Source organism: Echinops telfairi, unplaced genomic scaffold, assembly GCF_000313985.2.
Source record: "Echinops telfairi isolate 266 unplaced genomic scaffold, ASM31398v2 ScPeMD7_34;HRSCAF=130, whole genome shotgun sequence".
Lineage (NCBI taxonomy): Eukaryota > Metazoa > Chordata > Mammalia > Afrosoricida > Tenrecidae > Echinops > Echinops telfairi.
In genome coordinates, this window is record NW_022103931.1 from 2957125 (window position 1) to 2975874 (window position 18750).

Consider the following 18750-nt stretch of genomic DNA (forward strand, 5'->3'; position numbering starts at 1 on the left):
ATACATCCATTGTGTCAAGCACATTTGTACATTTGTTGTCATCATCATTCTCAAAACATTTGCTTTCTACTTGAGCCCTTAATATCAGCTCCTCATTTTCCCCTCCCTCCCCACCATGGACCCTTGATAATTTATAAATTATTATTATTGTGTCATGTCTTACACTATCCGACGTCTCCCTTCTTGTACCCTTTATCATTAGTTCCCCTTATGCCCCCAACACTTCGCTGCCATATCTCTAAGAAACTCCACATGCTATTCTTTCAGATAGCCAGGTACCATCTGATTTCTTCACACTTTGCTATAGTACCCATAACTGCAGTAATAAATTCATGAGGGCAAGTATTAGTAGGGCCACTTTGGATGGACTAATTTCTAAGATTAAGGCTTACAACTAAATGCAAGCTCAAAGTCCATTTGTATATCTAAGTTTATATATATCCGTGGTCCTATTTAGAAGCCACGTTATTAACTTGTTGAGAAATTATTTAAGTAAATTCTATGAGGCATTTGGTAATTCTAATAACAGTAACATTAATCCAGCTAATGGTATAGGATTTAAAGTACTATTGAGAAAAGGACAATATACACATAAAGGAAAGACTAAATTACCTGGGATGTTCACTTACCCAGGTTAAAAGCTTAAATAATTGAATGCTGTTCAAGAAAAAAATGAGAGTTAGATACAAGGGGAAATTTTTCAATAACACTCATTCACTAAGGCAAAACTATGTCTGAAGCATTAAGATGTGTCACAAAAAGAAAAGAATGTATAAAAATAGCAAGTATATGGTAATCTTAAATTACCAATTATTGGGCAACCTCAAAAGCAAGAGATTTGAACCAAAGTATACTGACTTCCATATCCATGACCTTGATAATTCTCTGCTGCCTCCCCACGAAAGTGTTTCAGCTATAAATCCAAAGGAGTATTTCAGTTCCTTTAATAGGCAATAGGTGGTTTAAGGTAAAGTCTAGTACTCTTTGTAGGGTTTCCAAATACAATAATACTGATGTGCTGTAAGAACAATGCTGTACACCTAGAAAACATAAAATATAAAATCCAGGGAGCCTCTAGCATATAGCCTCAGTCACCAAGGGCTGAAAAAAACTCAGCCAAAATATATGATTGATAACATAATCCTGGTGGATTCTCCCAATGAGAGTCTATATAAGTAATGTTAAGCATTTTCCCCAAGGGCAGGCTGCCCCTCCTTGAATTACCCATCATCAGAAGTGAAATCACCTTCTCAGAGACAGACATATACCCCCCCTTCTCTGGTCATGAATTCCCATTGAAATTCACCAATCAGCATTATAGGAGTAGCTATTAATTTGGGGTAACCATGGGGCAATGCTATATGGCAGTTATTGGGTCCCACCCCTCTCCCCCTAAATAAAAAATAGACTTCAGTTAAGGTGAGGCCTCCTCTGGAGAAGTGGTTTTAAGTTGTACAAGTAGGGCATGATAAATGGATCATAAAAATTAGACAGACATACCACTACATTGTTTCCATGGCTAGATTAAATGATTACATGACCTGAGAACAGATACCTGTTTTTGTCTCGGTATTTGTCCTTATAATAAAGATCATGCACAATATTTGACCCTTCATGATTGACAAACTTCACTCACCATAATGTTCTCCAAGCCCAACCAACTTGAGAGGTGCTTCATAGTTTCATCAGTGTTTTTTAACCAAACATAGTATTTCATTGTGTGTAAGTACCAAAGTGTCTTTATCCATTCTTCTACTGATGAGCTTTGGGGCTCTTTCTAACTTCTTGCTATTGTGAACAGTGCTGCCATAAACATGATAGAGAGCATACGTCTTGTTCACGTTATGTTTCTTATTACTTTATGGCATATACCAACAAAGTATTGCTGGATTGTATGGCATTCCATTTCCACATGTTTTTTAAAAAAATAAAAAATTCACTGCCATCAAATCAATGCCAACTCAAAGCAACACTATAGGACAGGGTAGAACTGTCCCTGTGAATTTCTGAGGCTGTAACTGTTAACAGCCTAGTCTTTCTCCCCCAGAGCTGCTCGTGGTTTTGAACTGCAGATCTTGAGAATCACAACCCAATTTGAAACCACAACGTCACCAGGGCTTTTAGGTAGTGCTATTCTGATTTCCACAATGGTTGTACATATTTACAAACCCATCAACAGTATATGGAAGTTCCATTCTCTGAATCCTCTCCAGAATTTGTTGTTTTCTGTTTAATTTTGACTTTTAATTGGGCGATCATAGTTGGTGTAAGGTGATATCTGATCCTTGTTTTGATTTGCATCTCCCAGATGACTAGTAATCATTGAATATTTCCCATATGTTTGTTAGTCATTTGAATGTCATATTTATTAACAGCCAGTTCCAATTTTTTACTTTTAATTTTTAAAAATCATTTTACTGGGGGTTCCTACAGCTCTTATCACAATCCATACATGCATCCATTGTGTCATCCATTGCTTCAGGGCTGTCCTTGCCAGTGGCTTTGATGATCTGGGCCTTCTTTACTACAGCTGGAATGGCTAGAGCTTTTTTATCTCAGTGAAGTGATGACCAAGGACTTAATTGTCAGGATTCTGAGGCAGCTGAGCCCTAATTTTCTGAGTCCCAGGGCAGCTGGGGCTTTTCTAGATGGGGGACAGACTGGGCCTTCATGGCCAGGTCATGGAAATGCTTGGGGCCTTCCTTGCCAAGGTGCAGGGATCGCCAGAACCTACCTTGCCAGGAGACAGGGATTCGCAGGGTCTTCCTTGAACAATTATGGTGAGAGAATACAATATTAATGCCACCTTTCCTGATCTTAAACCATGCAGTATGCCCTGTTCTGTTCTGTTTACACAACTGCCTCTTAATCCAGGAACAAGTTAGTCATGAGCACAATGAAGTGTTCTGGAATTCCCATTCTTCTCAAGGTTATCCACAGTTTATTATGGTCCACAGAGTTGAATACCTTTGCATAGTCAATAAAACACAAGTAAACATCTTTCTGCTATTCTTTGCTTTCAGCCATGATCCATTTGTTCCACATGCTCTTCTGAATCTGGTCTGAACTCCTGGCAGTTTTCTCTCAATGGACTGCTGCAACCCTTGTTGGATGATCTTCGGCAAAATTTTACTTGTGTGTGATATCATTTATATTGTGTTATAGTTGATCCTTCTGTTGGGTCACTGTTATTTGGAATGGGCATAAATATGGATCCCTTCCAGTCATGTGGCCAAGTAGTTGTTTTCTAAATTTTCTGGCATAGAACAAGTGAGTGCTTCTAGTGCTTCATCAGCTTGGTGAAACATTTCAATTGGTATGCTATTAATTTCTGGAGCCTTGTTTATGACTAATGCTTTCAGTGCAGCTTGAACTTCTTCCTGCAGTGCCGTTGGTTCCTGCTCATATGCTACTTGCTGAAATGGCGGAAAGTTGACCAGTTCTTTTAGGTACAGTGACTATGTGTCTTCTTTCCATCTTCTCTTTTTTATTATTAATTTTTTATTTATTAATCTTTTTATTGGGAGCTCTTACAGTTATTGGAACACTGTATTTCTCTTGATGCTTCCTGTGTCATCCAATATTTTTCCTATAGAATCCATCAAGATTTCAACTTGAGGCTTGAATTTTTGCTTGAGTTATTTCCGTTGATCAAGTTCTTCCCTGCTGGCTTTTTAATTCCAGGTCCTTAATATTTTCTAGTTGGTGAATTCCTTTTTTCACTCTTGTATTTGAGAGATAATTCTAGTGGATATAGGATTCTTGGTTGAAAGTTTCATTCTTTTAGCATTTGATAGATGTCACTGCATTGTTTTCTTGCCTGCATGGCGTCATCTGAGAAGAACAAGCTTATCCTTGTTGGCTTTCCTTTGTAAACAGCTTCTTTTTCCCCTAGGTGCTTTCAGGATTCTCTCATTTTCCTTGAAAGTGGAGCATTTGACTATGATATATTGGGTTGTTTTTACTTGGGGGATCTATGTTTGGAGTTTCCTCAGCATCTGGCATAGTTATTTTCTCCTTTTTTGTGTTCTTGGGGAAACTTTCTTTCATGATTTATTGTACTATTTTCTCTTTAGTGCTTTTTCCCCCTTTGTGCTCCAGAATTCCAATGAGATGCAGGTTGTTCTCCTGATAGTGTCCCACATTAATCGCAGGCTTTTTTCAGATTTCTTTCCCTTTATGCATATTGTTTCTCTCATCAGTTGTACTCAGAGTGATTGAATTTGAGCTCACTGATTTAGTTTTCCTTTTCTTCTACTCTATTACTCAGGGATACCATGTTGTCGAATTCTGTTATCTTAGTTTTTATCTTCAAGCATTCCCTTTGGAGTACGGTTTCTCATTTGTCAATTCCTTACATTGTTCTCATGAGCATTCCGTGAATCATTTGAAGGGACCTTGTGGTAGTCCAGGTTGACTAGAGAAACAAATCCAGAGACACTCATATATATGTAAGAGAGAACTTTATATTGAAAAGTAATTATGCAGTAATTGCCCAGTCCAGATAAAGTCCATAGCTTCTATATTATCCCATAAGTATGATATTAGCCCATGAATTCCTCTTCAGACTCACACAACATGTGCAATAATGCCGAATGCAGGAAGATCACAGGTCAATGGGTGGAAAGTCCTGTGGGTTCAATGGCAGTGGATGCATCTCCAAGGCTCTGGCTGCCATCCGTGTGGTGACATGTGGCTTGTCAACAGGAATCTCAAGCAGAAAGAGAGTGTGCATCCTGCCTGCAAAGAGCCATTTATCTCAGCCATGCCTCTAGATGAAATCATCAAGCTGTGACATGATTGATAGGCTAGACTCCACTCCTTCACTCTTAATACCCTCAAGTTGACATGAGATTATGTAACTGCCACAGACTAAACACCATTATTTTAAATTCTCTTTCTGATCATCCAGTGCTCCCATTACTGTGTACTCCATTGGGTTTTGGTTATTTTCAGTTGTTTGAGTTTGCTTCTTGATTTTTTTAGGTATGTTACTGTTGGCTGCTGCATTATGGTGTAACTATTAGTGGTGTGTGGCTGCTGGGTCATGTCAAAGTAGTTGGCTCTACCAGGTGATGCATGAGAGGTCTAATAGGAACCACAAAACATATGGTTGGGAAACAAAGAAAAGGGTAAGGTAAGGTTGGTGACATGGGGAGGAAGAAGAGAAGTAAATAATGATAATAACAGTCATCTGGATAGGCCAAGTAGTTTGCTATAATGGAAAATGTATTTTAAAGGGTAGTAAGAATTAATAGTAATCATGTAAGATAGTTCAAGAGGAAAAGGAGAGAGAGGGCAGAAAGGGATAGGGGGTGGGGCAGGAGAAAAGTGTAAGCATATAATTAGACCACAAAAAGATATTTTGTGTGTGTGTGTGTGTGCTGTGTTTGGGAGAATTAGAATTAAAGACGTAAAGGCAATAAAGAAAGAAAAGAGAGAAATAAGGGAAAGGAAGAAATGAAAGGAAAGGAAAAATAGAAAGGAAAAGAAGGAAAGGGTGTAAAGAAGCAGAGAAGATAATTTTAAAAAGCAAAATTACAAGATAATGACTTAGGCTTGGATGCTTTGTTGCTAGGCTCTGAGACCCAGCCACAGAGAATGTGTGAGTCTGTACCCTAAGGGGGTGAGGGGAACTTGATTTTAAAATAAACCCAAAACATACCAAGAAAGCTGTTTGAGTAGGTGTGCCTGGATCTGTGGGGCTGTTGGTGGCCATGCCGGTGGCCATCTTGGTGGCATGCGTACCTGCAGGATAGTGGAGTTGCACAAGAAGGGGACATAAGAGGAGAAAGGAGAAGGTTAAAAAGTACAGTAAAACAAAAGTACAGTAAAACAAAAATACAAAAATTAGAAATGAAACCACAGTTTGGATGGGGATTCCTGATCCATTGGTGGTGTCGGTCTGTGCACATGTTCTATATATAGGGAAAGGGCAACGAAGGATGAAACAAAGAAGAAAAAGGGAGAAAACGAGACTATCTGCACCAAACTGTCCATACAGTTTGATATTCATATAGGGCCCCTGGAGGCTGGAAAAGTAAGAGGTTTGGCTAGGCAGGTTGGAGCAGGGGCAGAGAAGGATCAGTTTGTGCTGGTGATGATGCGGGCACAGAAGTAGCTTTAGCCACCAGTCAGTCAGTGGTGAAAAGGAGTCGGGAACATTCTGTAGGCATTCCTGGTCTCCATCTATAAGAACTGTTGGTGTACATAGCTTTTAAGTAGTTTCTGTGGCTTCTGAGGAGCACAGGACTTCCCTTTGGGTGGGATTTTCTGATAGTTGTTGAAGAGATCTTCCTGTTTTTTTAATGACCTTTCACTATTTTATGTACAATGTTCTTGATGTCATCCTATGACGGATTGAATTTTCCGTCAATAGCATTCAATGCATCAAATCTAATCATGAGATGTCCTCAATATTTAGATGGGATGTACTCGAGGTTGTACTTTGGCTCTCGTGGACATGTTTTCATTTTCTTCAGCTTCAATCTGAGCTTATTTATGAGCAATTGATGGTCTGTTCCCCTGGCATAATTTTAGCTGCTGATATTAAGCTTCTCCATCATCACTTCTCATAGATGGAGTAAATTTTAATTCTGTATGTTCCATCTTGAAAAGTCCATGTGTATAGTCACCATTTGTTTATTGATAAAAAGGTATTTGTGATGAAGACGGTGTTGGTCTTGCAAAATTATAGCTTGTAATTTACAGCTTCATTTCTATAACTTAGGCCATATTTTACAATTACTGATCCTTTTTCTTTGTTTCTAACTTTTGAATTCCAGTGGCTAATAATTATCAATGCATATTGATTGCATGTTGAGGCAATCATCAGAGAAGCTGGATTATATCAATAAGAGTGTGGCATCAGAATCGGAGGTCCTGATGGCTCACTCCATTCACGTTATTCTGGTCGACTCTACTTGGAGAAGGCAGCTCTTCCTTAGTCAAATTATGAGTGCCTTCTAACCTGATGGGCTCATCTTTTGGCACTGTCTCTAAAATGTTCTGCTTCACAGTTGACTTCTATTATAGTAATTCTTGCAACAATAATGTTTATGTATCCTTTAAAAATAAATTCACATCCCTGTTATTTCCCTGAAGTGTAGCATGATTTTCAAACTCTCAGTGATTGAATTACATCTTATCTTTAATTTTAGTTATGTTGGTACCTGTAAAGAAAATAAAGAAATGCATTTTTTTCAAGCACAAATGAAGCTGAAACTTATCTTTGTCTATGGATTTGGCTTTCTGCGCCATTATAGTTTTACAAAGATTTTTAGTAAATAACATTTGCTTCCTAACAAGGGAGACCAAAAATAACAATGACAAGGTATAGCCATTATAATTCTGAAATAAAAGATTATTGATGAAGCCTTTGGATTTAATGTAATTCTTTATGTAAAATTCCAGAGGACCTGATTGGGATACGGGATTGTATGATGAAGGGAGTGCTACAGTCAGAGAGCTTCTTACTGAACTATACGGCAAAGTTGGAGACATTCGGCACTGGGGCCTGATCCGATATATATCTGGGATCTTAAGGAAGAAGGTGGAAGCCCTTGATGAGGTACTATAAATTCTTCTTTACGTATTCTGTTTAAACCAAATCTAAATGTGGAAGAGTGTTTGTACTATTTTTTTCCTCAAGGCAACCATAGATTCCAATATGTTGAAATATTGTCTTTCCCATCTAAAGTTTCTGATTTTCATTTAACTTTTTGTTTGTGAATGACAAATATACATTACTGAACCATAAACATCGTTGAAGTATATACATTATAATATCTAAGAGGTCTATGGATTAAGAATGACTTTGCGGCAGGCTAATTGTTTCTATCTCTAGGAATAGAAACACCTCATTTTTTCTATCTAGAAATCCTTTTCTAATCTTCATGATATTTCACTAGAAAGCATGTTTGGTGTCATTAAGTTGACTTCAGGCAGACATTTGTAGAACGAGGGTCAGGAGAAATTTTCATGGAAATTTGATATATAAAGGGAAGGACAATGATGCTATGCTTTCTCTCCTTAGGCCTGCACAGACCTTCTCTCCCACCAGAAACATTTGACAGTGGGACTCCCCCCCGAACCGCGAGAAAAGACCATCTCTGAGTATGTGTTTTTCACTGGCTTTACTCAAGCTTCCTTTGAAGAACTCTATCAACTGACCACAATTCTCTTGCCCCAATCTGTCTGCAGATAATAATGTCCTACATGTTTGTGCTTCTTTTAGAGATACTCAGTGAGGATGTTAATAACAGGGCATGAGTAAATGAAAGAGAAAATCCAGAAGAAGTAGAACTCAGAATTTTGTGTTCTTACTGAATTTCCAAAATCTCCCATTCAAAAGACTAAAACAAACAGAGCAATTAGCATTGAAACCACAAAAAAAAGTCACCTATGCTCTGCAAAGAGAAGGTGGGAAAAATTGCCCAGCTGATGATGAAAATCCATACTGCTCAAGAATAAAATGGGTAGAAGTCAAAAAGAAAAAAAAAGGATGGATATTCGTAGAGCATAGTGATTTAGCACCCCTTTGAGATGGCCGCAACCTTAGTTCTGCCAGAGCTTCCAATTGGAAACAGTGCCCTAGGATAGGCTATGACTGGAATAGGTGAATAATTATAAGTGAGTTTTATTATTATTACTCTGCTACTCATAATGTTAATAAACTCATCTACATGAAATCTCAATTTGCTTAATAATCATGTGCTATCAGTGCCAAAAATTAAATCTATCTTTATTCATAAGCTATCTTTTTATACTAGGGAATAATTTAAAACAAGGAATCCTGGTAGTGCAAGGCTGAAACATTTTGCTGTTACCTGGCACTCTGTGGGGGGAAAGAGCTAGTGATCTGCTACTGTAAAGATTACAGACTAAGAAATATGATGGGGCACCTCCACCATGTCCTATAGAGTCACTATGAATGAGAACTGACTTGATGCCAACAGTAAACAGGATAGCAAAAAGTGTATTTATTTTCATGACGCCCCTAACTTTGGTTACAGTTTTATGATTACAGTGGAGCAGGAGAGGATATGTGCCCTCGTTCTTTTCTAGACATTTACTTTCTATTGGTATCAGCTCTTTCCCCCCACCCCTTCCTTCCCCCCCCCCCCGCCACTCTCATAACCCCGATAGATTGTACATTGTTATTATTTTCATCTCTTACACCGACCACTGTCTCCCTTCCCTCATGCTTTCTGTTGTTCTTCCCCCTGTAGAGGGGTGTAATCAGTTCCCCCTTTCTCCCTTCCTCTCCCCCTTTTCCCACTACCCCACTTTCGATTAGTACTGCCTTCGGGATCTTTATAAATCTCATCTGCATTTGTCTTTGGAGATTAGAAACATTACATATAAAATGACAGATATATTTTAAGACTGTATACAGATGCACATAGAAAATGCATGAATCATTCAAATAGTACTTCAATGGTGGAGCTGAATATCAGCTCTAGTCATGACTCTGGACCATCTGGATTATCCTTGGTAATGTGAATTGCATTTGTAGTCAGAAAATTGGTAAGGGTTATCTGTATGGTCCTTTTCTTTTTTTCTTATTTTATTTGAGGTAACATTTCACTGCTTCTCAAATCTGCCTGTCAGTATTGGCAAAGTCTTTGGGTCCATGTTTTTCAACAAGCTTAGTTTAGGAAATTAAATTCATACGACAGTATTTTGAATAATAAATCATAAAATTGTACATCTGTGATTGAATATCTGAGAATGATAAATAGTACATAGTGTTAATGATAAGATGTGCCAGGAAAAAAAATTAAAAGGTTGTAAGTGTGATTCATCACAATTCGAATAAGTCATTGACTACCTATGCAATTCTGTGTGATATAAATGTGATAAAATGGCTTCCAAAAGGCACAGTTTGAAATTACTCTGTTACTTTATAGCCATAATAGTTATCTGCCAAATATTAAGGACCAGTTATGAAAGACAAGTCTGGAAGGATATCGTGGGGTAAATTTAAAATAAAACTTTAAGGAAGGAATATACTCCAGGTGTAGAGAAGAAAGATTCTTTAATTGATATGAGACAGAACAGTTTGAGGAGGAAATTTGACCAAGATGCTAAACTTTGAATATTAGAAGAATCAGAATGCTACTGGTATTTATGAGGTAGTGAGGCAGTAACAGATTTGGGGAGAACTTTGAATTTTTTTTCAGTACCTTTAGGTTTAGATAGTGATAGAGTATTGTCTTTCACTGTCTTCTTCCTCAGACCTTTGCCCTATGAAGCACTTACGGAGCTCATAGATGACGCCAGTGAAGGGGACATGAGCATTGCAATCCTTACCCAGGTAAGCGTCGGTGCCAAATCTGATCTGGTAATTGATTTTTTATTGTTTGTCTTCAGTTGATCTAAACATTTCTTCAGATCACAAAATATGTATTCATACCTCTGGACCATAGTTTTTCTCTATCTCCATTCCGTATGCAGGAAATTATGGTGTATCTCGCCATGTATATGAGAACGCAGCCTGGCCTCTTTGCTGAAATGTTTCGACTTCGAATCGGTCTAATCATACAAGTTATGGCCACAGAGCTAGCCCACTCCCTCCGATGCTCAGGTATACAATTCACTAACTATGTTAGGCAGGAATTACTCTTAAAATGGGCGTTTGTAATTTTAGATCAGACCGAAAAGAAAGCTAAGATATTTTTATCAGTAAATAATTCAGAAGCTGTATATTGAAATCACATTCCCACGTTAGGCTACTTAAACAGGTGAAGGAATGACAACATTTTGCTATTAAGTTTGCAACTTCAAAATTCTGCATCTGCACTTCAGATTCTACTTACATAACTCCTGTTGACTATTCACATTCCCTCTCAACTCTTAGAGTCATCTGGAGAATGCATTGTATATGATTAAGGCAGACTAGTTTGGATTTGAACAGTGGAGGTTCTGGACACCAACATTGACTCACTGTATCAGCTCATCAAAGTATTCCAAATGCTCCCATAAAGATTTACAGTGTCAACAGCCCTACGTAGGTTCACTATAGTTGAAATCAACTCAGAGGCAGTAGGTTTGATTTGGCATTTTGGGTTATGAAAGCATGAGGAGCCATTTGTGTGATGCTGAACAGGTTTCAGTGGACCTCCTAGCCTAAGACCATCTAGGAAGAAAGGCCTGGTAATCTACTTCTGGAAATAAGCCAGTGAAAACCCCATGGATCACAATGATGTGATCTGTAACCAATCATGAGGATAGCACATAGCTGGGCAACATTTCACCCCATTGTACATGGGGTTACTGTGGGTTTGGCAAGGCTAATCATAGCAACATAGATGCTGCAGAGCAGAATATAAAATGTGGGGGAAATAAGGGGCCATAGTACATGACTCTTGCTTTTCCATGATGCGGTTAATTACAAAGCATTTGTTTGTTTTCAACAAAAATTATGAAATAATAGAGATGGCATAGAAAAATAAAATCACAGTAGCAAAACTCAATTTTAGCCATTGTTTCAGTTAAATTTCCCCCAATTGAGCCATTAACAAGTAGCGAAATATATTGGTTGGACTCTAAAAAATTAAATACATACAGGAATTTACATTGTAAATACCCCTTTTAGGGTAGAGAGCTAACAATTCTTTTATAACTACTATATGCCAAACAAGGAGCCCTGGTGGCATCGTGGATTAGGCCCTGAGTTGCTAATCACAATGTCCACAGTTCAAAACCAGCAGTCACTCTATGAGAGAAAGATGAGGCTGTCTAGTCCCATAAAGATGTCAAGTCTTGGACACCCGAGGCAGTTCTAATCTGTCCTATAGTGTCACTATGAATGAGAGTTGACACCATGGCAGTGAGTATATGCCAGACAATGAACCTTCATGGTGATAGGTTCGAATCCGCCAGCTGCTCCATGGCAGAAAAGTGAGAGAAGTTGCTACTATAAAGATTTACAGCCTTGGAAACCCTAGGGTAGGTCTACTCTGTCTTATATGGTTGCTATTAATTGAAACTGACTCGATGGCAGTCTTTTTGTTGTTGTTGCTCTGTTTTATTTGTTTGTTTGCTATTTTTTTGTGTGTTTATATGTCAGGCATTGTACTTTTTGCTTTATATTTACATACGTTATCTCATTTAATCCTTACAACCTCTGGTGAAAATATTGTTATCCTATTTCTACAGATAAGTATATTTGAACTCAGGTTGAATAATTTGCCCCAAGTTATGTAGCTAGTAACTATAAAATTTTAATACAGTCCTGATCACAAATGAGTTCTAGTTCACCACATTGTTACAGCTACATTTATGGTACTATAGTATTCTCTAGCTGTGATATCCAGGGATGTTTTTCTGAGAGGGTCTGCTTGTTCACAATAAATCTCAAAAGATGAGGGATAAACCCCTAAATAGTCTTCACTTTTTCTTAATTACCTATTTGGTCTCCTTTTGTTTATGGATTCATCAAAACCATGGTTCTCTTTTGCTTATATGGTAAAGTAAATATCTCTCGGTCTGATTTTCAGCCTGGTCTTTATCGCTCATTCAATAGTATTTTCCACTAATCTTATCAATACATATCCTTGGATATTGATACATACTCTGATTTTCAAATTCTGTATTGTCTATCCTTCTCATTTGGCACTTAGTATGTGCAATGTTTTACTACTGTTTATATGTTCCATCTCTCCAAAATTGACAGTCAGATTCTCAAGGTCAGGCACCACGTCATACCTGTTTGTGCTAACATTTTTTAAAATAATGACCTACGTATAGTAAACTCTTAATAAATGTTGAACGTTCATGAGCAAGTTCAAGTTATCCACTCAAATAATCTTTGTAATTTCATGGATTCATGTCTATTCTCTTTTAAGTCTTTATATTTACACACGGAGGAGTTTAATTATTTTAGTCTATCTTCATATTATAGGCGCCCTGGTGGTGAGTGATTACACATTGGGCTGCTAACTTCAAGGTCAGCAGTTCAAAGCCACCAGTCTTTCCTTGGGAAAAAAGTGGGGCTTTCTACTCCCTTAACGGTTTATAGTCTCAGAAGCTCATAGGGACAGTCTTATCCCGCCTTGTAAGGCCACTATGAGTCAGCGTCGACTCTATGGCAGTAAGTTTGGCTGGTGTTTGGATCTTCATATAGTGGTCCCTTACATGCATTGCCTTTCTCCAAGTGGCCTCTAATTCCATGTCCTTTTTGTTCTTCTCGCCTTCAAATGAAGATACTATTAAGTACCATAAGAGTGGGGAGTGGGGAGGGGAGTGGGGTGGTGGTGGTCTAGGAAAATAAAGAATAAATCAAGGATCTGGTTCATCCATAAAGTATATAATCAGTGCTTAAATAATTAAGAATCCATTGCAGAATACATAAGCACTATCGTTCCAGAACTGATTTTGAAAGTATATTCTTCCGGTCAAGAGACTTAGAAAGGAATAATGGGAAGGTAGGGAAAGTATAACAGGCAAATTAGAAATCTCTCTGTCCTAATGTTTCTGCTGACTAGCTGAAGAAGCCACAGAGGGCCTGATGAATCTCAGCCCTTCAGCTATGAAGAGCCTCCTTCATCACATTCTCAGTGGCAAAGAATTTGGCGTGGAGCGAAGCAGTAAGTTGGAATAACTCCATTTTTATTTTTTATTTCAAGATGTTTGTTTTAAGTGTCTCTTAGTTTTAAAATGTTTCCTTTAATCAGAAGAGCTTCTTACCTCTACATAAACTCAGGAGTAAGTTTTTAAATTATTACTAAAGAATCATAGAAACCAAGAATTTATTAAACAAAAATATCAAAATATGAAGCTTTGGCTTCTCAAGTGTATACACCTCTGAAGGCAGGGTCTTCATCTTTCTAACCTGTCTTGAGGACGTAGACCACCCTCCATTTACATCCATCAAAGTGGCAGCTTTGGGAACCCTGGGGTCCTGAAATCATATTCCTTTTAAATATTCTTTCCGTTTGGGGAGCAAACGTCTGGAGGGACAAGATTCGGGCTGTAGAGTGAATGAAGTTAGAATTCCCAATGAAATTCTCCTAGAAGGGCCTTTGCTATCCTTAAAGAATGAGCAGATGCATTGTCATGATGGGGGATAAAAAATCCTTGGCAGAGTTTTTCTGGCCTTTTTCCTCACCAATACAATTTTCAGTTTTCTTAAAACTTTCCATGACAAGTCTTCATGATTGTCCTGTGTCCTTCAAGAACATCTACCAAGATTGCCCCATTAGAATCCCCAGAACCTTCTGAGCTGACCTCTCTGCCTTGTATTTAACTGGCCCCACAGATTCCCTCAGAAACACTGTTTTGATTAACTGTGTGTGTGTGTGTGTGTGAATTGATTTTTTTATGATAATGGCCTCATGCAGTATTTACTCTTTTGTGAATGACTTATTTCATTCAACATAATATCCTTCAGGTTCATCCATGCTATGAGATGAACAGCTTTAATTGTTTCACACATTCATTGTTATTCTTTTAGGTTGCATAGTATTCCATTGTATATATGTGCCATAGTTGGATTACCCGTTCTTCTTTTGATAGGCATTTAGGTTGTTTCCATCTTTATTGCCACTGTGAATGTGCTGTGATGAACATGGATATACAGCTATCTATTCATGGCACAGCTCTGGTTTCTCTAAGATATACTTGTGCTCGTGGGATTGTTGGATCATGTGCTGTTTCTATTTTCAACTGTTTAAGGCCGTCCCAGGCTATTTACCACAGTCGTTGCACCATTTTACAATGCTACCAGCAGTGTATGAGGCTTCCAGGCTTCAAAACCATCACCGGCATTTGTTGTTTTCTGCTTTTATTTGTAACTTTGCTACTGGTACTGTGGTGAACTGATATCTCATTGTTATTTTGATTTGCATCATAAGCATTTCGTCATGTGTCACCTGTCTTCTTTGTTTAAGTGTCTGTTTATGTCCTTTGCCTTTTTTTTCAATTTGGATTATTTATGGGTTTGTTGTTGAGATGTTGTAGTTGATTACTATAATTTTTTGAGATTAGACTCTGTTATGGTTAGAGTTTATATTAATTTTATGAACCTGTGTGAAGGTAAGGGTGGAGTCCAACTTACCAATCAGGTCACAGCCGGATAACAACTCCTTGGGGGGGTGGCCTTATTTGTGAGAAACACTATGGAGAACTTCTAACTTCTTCTCTCACCCCTCTTCATGTTCCTGCGTGCCTGGATTCTGTGTCTGACTCTGGGTTGGCAATCCAGGCAGCCTGCTGACCCTGAGAGCTGCGATGCCCTGCCATGTTTTGCCAACCTTGGAGCTTAACAACTCTGCATCCACTGGCCTGTGATCTCCTAGCTTCCTGCTTCACAGGCGGCAGTTGCACAAATCTGCTTATCTGGTGGCATTTGTGTAAGTCTTGTGGGCCTCCAGCTGACATCTGTTCCAGGAATTCGAAATGGACCTGGCTGGGTTGATTTCTTGTTATAAAATTATTTTTGTATATAAAGTTATTGTGTGTGTGTATAGTTTTATTTCTCTAGAAAACTCAGCTTAACATACGAGGGTGTACCCCCCCCTCCTTAAAAAATCCTGGTAAAAGGTCTGCTGGGCAGAACTTTCGTAGAACACATTTTTCCTACTAGGCAAGCATCCAACAACTCGCTCTGAGCTAGTGAACCCAGTGGCGTCACCTTGGAAGGTTCTCTCTGGTCACAATGAATTTTTTCATAAAAACAGTTTTGCTCGAACCTTGTTTTTTGTGAGGGCCAATTTAAGAGAACGGCATGTGACTGTGAAATTTTGTTTCATACTCAGAAAAAATGCCGCAGAAACTGTTGTGATGTTGAACACTGCTTACAAGGACAGCGCTATGAGAAAAAACTCAAGTATATGAGTGCTTTTCTCATTTCAAAAATGGTAAAATGTCGATTGATGGTAAACCTCGTTCTGGACATCCATGAACTTCCCAAATGGACAAAAATGTTGACAAAATGCATGTAGTTGTGCTCAAAGCCTGACAATGGACCACTGAAGAGATGGGGGAGTTATATAGACTATGTTGCAGCTTGGATCAGCGAATTTTAACAAAAGATTTGGGAATGAGAAGGGTCACTGCAAAATTTGTGCCTTGAGTTCTGACTGACCAGGAAAAAGAGCGTCCAGTGGAAACATGCTGTGTTTTGAAAAACAGCTCTGAAGCAACGCAGACTTTTTTCCAGGGCCATTACTGATGATGAGACATGGTGCTGTCTTACAACCCCGAAAGCAAACATCAATCAAACCAGTGGAAGATGCCATCATCACCTCACCCCCCAAAATCTCATCAAGTGAAATCAAAGATAAAGATGATGCTCATTTGTTTGTTTGTTTTATATATCTATATCTAGATCATCTATCTATCTATCTATCTATCTATCTATCTATCTATCTATCTATCTATCTATCTATCTATCTATCTATCTATCTATCTATCTGATAGTGCATTTGGATTTCACTCCACCAGGTCAGACTGTTAACCAAGCTTTCAATTTAGAGGTTCTGAAAAGATTGTGTAACAATGTATGACAAAAAAGGCCTGATTTGTGGCAGACAGGGGACTGGTGTTACCACCACAACAATGCACCTGCTCATGTAGCCATCTCAGTACGCCAATGTGGGGCAAAAACCAGCATGCCTCTCTTGCCCCACACACCTTACTCACCTGACCTCACTCCATATGACTTCTTTTTGTTTCTGCGAATGCAGAGAGACATGAAAGGACAGCAAATTGACAACATAGAAGAAGCAAATAAAAAATTGAAGGAGGCACTGTCGACCACCCAAACAGATGAGTTTGAAAAATGTTTCCAAGAATGGAAATGCAGATTTGACAAGTGTATTAAGTGTAATGGAGAGTACTTTGAAGGTGAAAAGGTTGTGTTGTAAAAAAAAAATACATAGCTCTGGTAAAAAAATGTCCTTTTTTTTTTTAGTACCCCTTTGTAGACTCTTATCTGATAATACCATTGCCAATAATTTTTCCCAGTTGTAGGCTCTCCTTTTATTCTTTGGGTGAAATATTTTGTTGTGTATTGTGTTCAGTTTTTAAGCTGTTTCAGTCCTCTCATTTGTCTTATGCTGTTTGTATGTTTTCCATTATGTATGATCATCACATGTCAGGACCACTAATTTTGTCCCTACTTTTTCTTTAATGATCTTTATAATTTTATTTTGATATTTCTGTCTTTGAAGCATCTTCAGTTGTTTTTTAATATGGTGGGTCCTGTTTTATTTTTCTGTGAATGGATAATATAGTTTTGCCAGGAGCATATGTTAGAGGACTATCTTGTCTCCATTTTTTGTTCCTTATGTCAAAGATAGTGGTCCATAAGTAGATAGATTTACTTCAGGGTTCTCAATTCTATTCCACTGGTTTATGTGTCTGTTGTTGTACCATGACTAGGCTATTTTGACTACCATTGCTGTGAAGTAGGTTGTGAGTCCTTCTACTTTATCCTTCTTCAGTAGTACTTTGCTTATCTGGGGTTTCTTTCTGTTTAATGCTGGTGATTGTTTTTTTCATCGCTTTAGAGAATAATGATGGGATCTGGATTTGGATTGCATTATAGCTATAGATTACTTTTGGTTTCTCATAAATGATTACTTTTTTTCTTCTGAAGACACCATAAGAATAGTAAGACTAGTGTAATACTGAGAGAACTATGTGCAGCCACCCATTGATTACAGATACATGTTCAAGCACATTTTGTTTGGAATTAACTCATGCATGTATGAATTAGAACTGTAGCAGCAATACTTTTTGGCTTCTCATTGTAGAATCCCAATATATAAAACAGTTAAAAAACAAAGTTGTGTGAAGAAAATATGAAAACCACTGTGTGTGTCATTTTTTATTTGAATGATGTAATTACCAAGTGGATTTTTTTTATCTCTTACATTATCCCATCTCTATCTTAGGACATTGCTATTGGAACATAAAACCCTAAGACTAATGATTTATATAACCTGAAATTTTCTTGCATTGTAATTGGAAATAATTGAGTAGTGCTTCCAGTGTTAAGAGTACATGTAGTTGCTACAGCACACCTGATGTATCCGTCACAAACTAAGCTTCCATCTGCATGTAGTCTTGATAGTGGAATCAAGACTGACATTTTGTGTCTAGTACTTAAAACAACAGAGCAAATGAAAAGGGATATCTGTTATGCTCAAAGTTTAGGCTTAGGGCAAATATATGTAATGTCCGATTGATGGACAGTAGACCTTAGAGTGGTTAAATAAAGTTATAGTGCAGTGTTTCTCAAGCCTTACTGTGGACAAAAATCATCTGGGATATCTTGCTAAAAGGCAGATTGTGATTCACGAGGTCTGACATGGGACCTGAGATTGTACTAAAAAATTCTCAGGTGATGCTGATGCTCCTGTTCCATAGATCACATATCGAATAGCAATGTTGCAATGGCGGGGTGGTGGTGGTGATGGTGGTTTTTTATTAAATTAAATATTATGGTGTACATCTAGGTGTGTTCAATATGATGGGGGAAAATCAGACCTAATTATCTCCTCTTTTTATCTTTAATGTTATAGTTCGTCCCATGGATTCAAATGTCAGCCCTGCTATTTCTATCCATGAGACTGGTGCTATTGGAGCAACCAAAACAGAACGAGCTGGGATCATGCAGTTAAAAAGTGACATAAAACAGGTAAGACACTTGGGAGACTGACTGGGATATTGGCAGGTTTAAGAACATTCTTTTGGAACAAGACAGCCAGCATGCAGCATAGCACCAATGGAACACACAAC

At 38.1% G+C, this 18750-nt stretch overlaps 1 protein-coding gene across 1 annotated transcript in view; it reads left to right on the top strand.

Moving 5' to 3' along the window:
- The window catches only part of PHKA1 (phosphorylase kinase regulatory subunit alpha 1), a 245264-nt gene that overhangs the window by 184948 nt on the left and 41566 nt on the right, over positions 1-18750 (top strand). The window contains exons 21-27 of the mRNA XM_045290221.1: positions 4987-5072; positions 7414-7570; positions 8036-8115; positions 10240-10318; positions 10459-10588; positions 13491-13592; positions 18534-18649. Of these exons, the coding sequence (XP_045146156.1) occupies positions 4987-5072; positions 7414-7570; positions 8036-8115; positions 10240-10318; positions 10459-10588; positions 13491-13592; positions 18534-18649 (750 nt within the window). The remainder of the gene's footprint in view (positions 1-4986; positions 5073-7413; positions 7571-8035; positions 8116-10239; positions 10319-10458; positions 10589-13490; positions 13593-18533; positions 18650-18750) is intronic.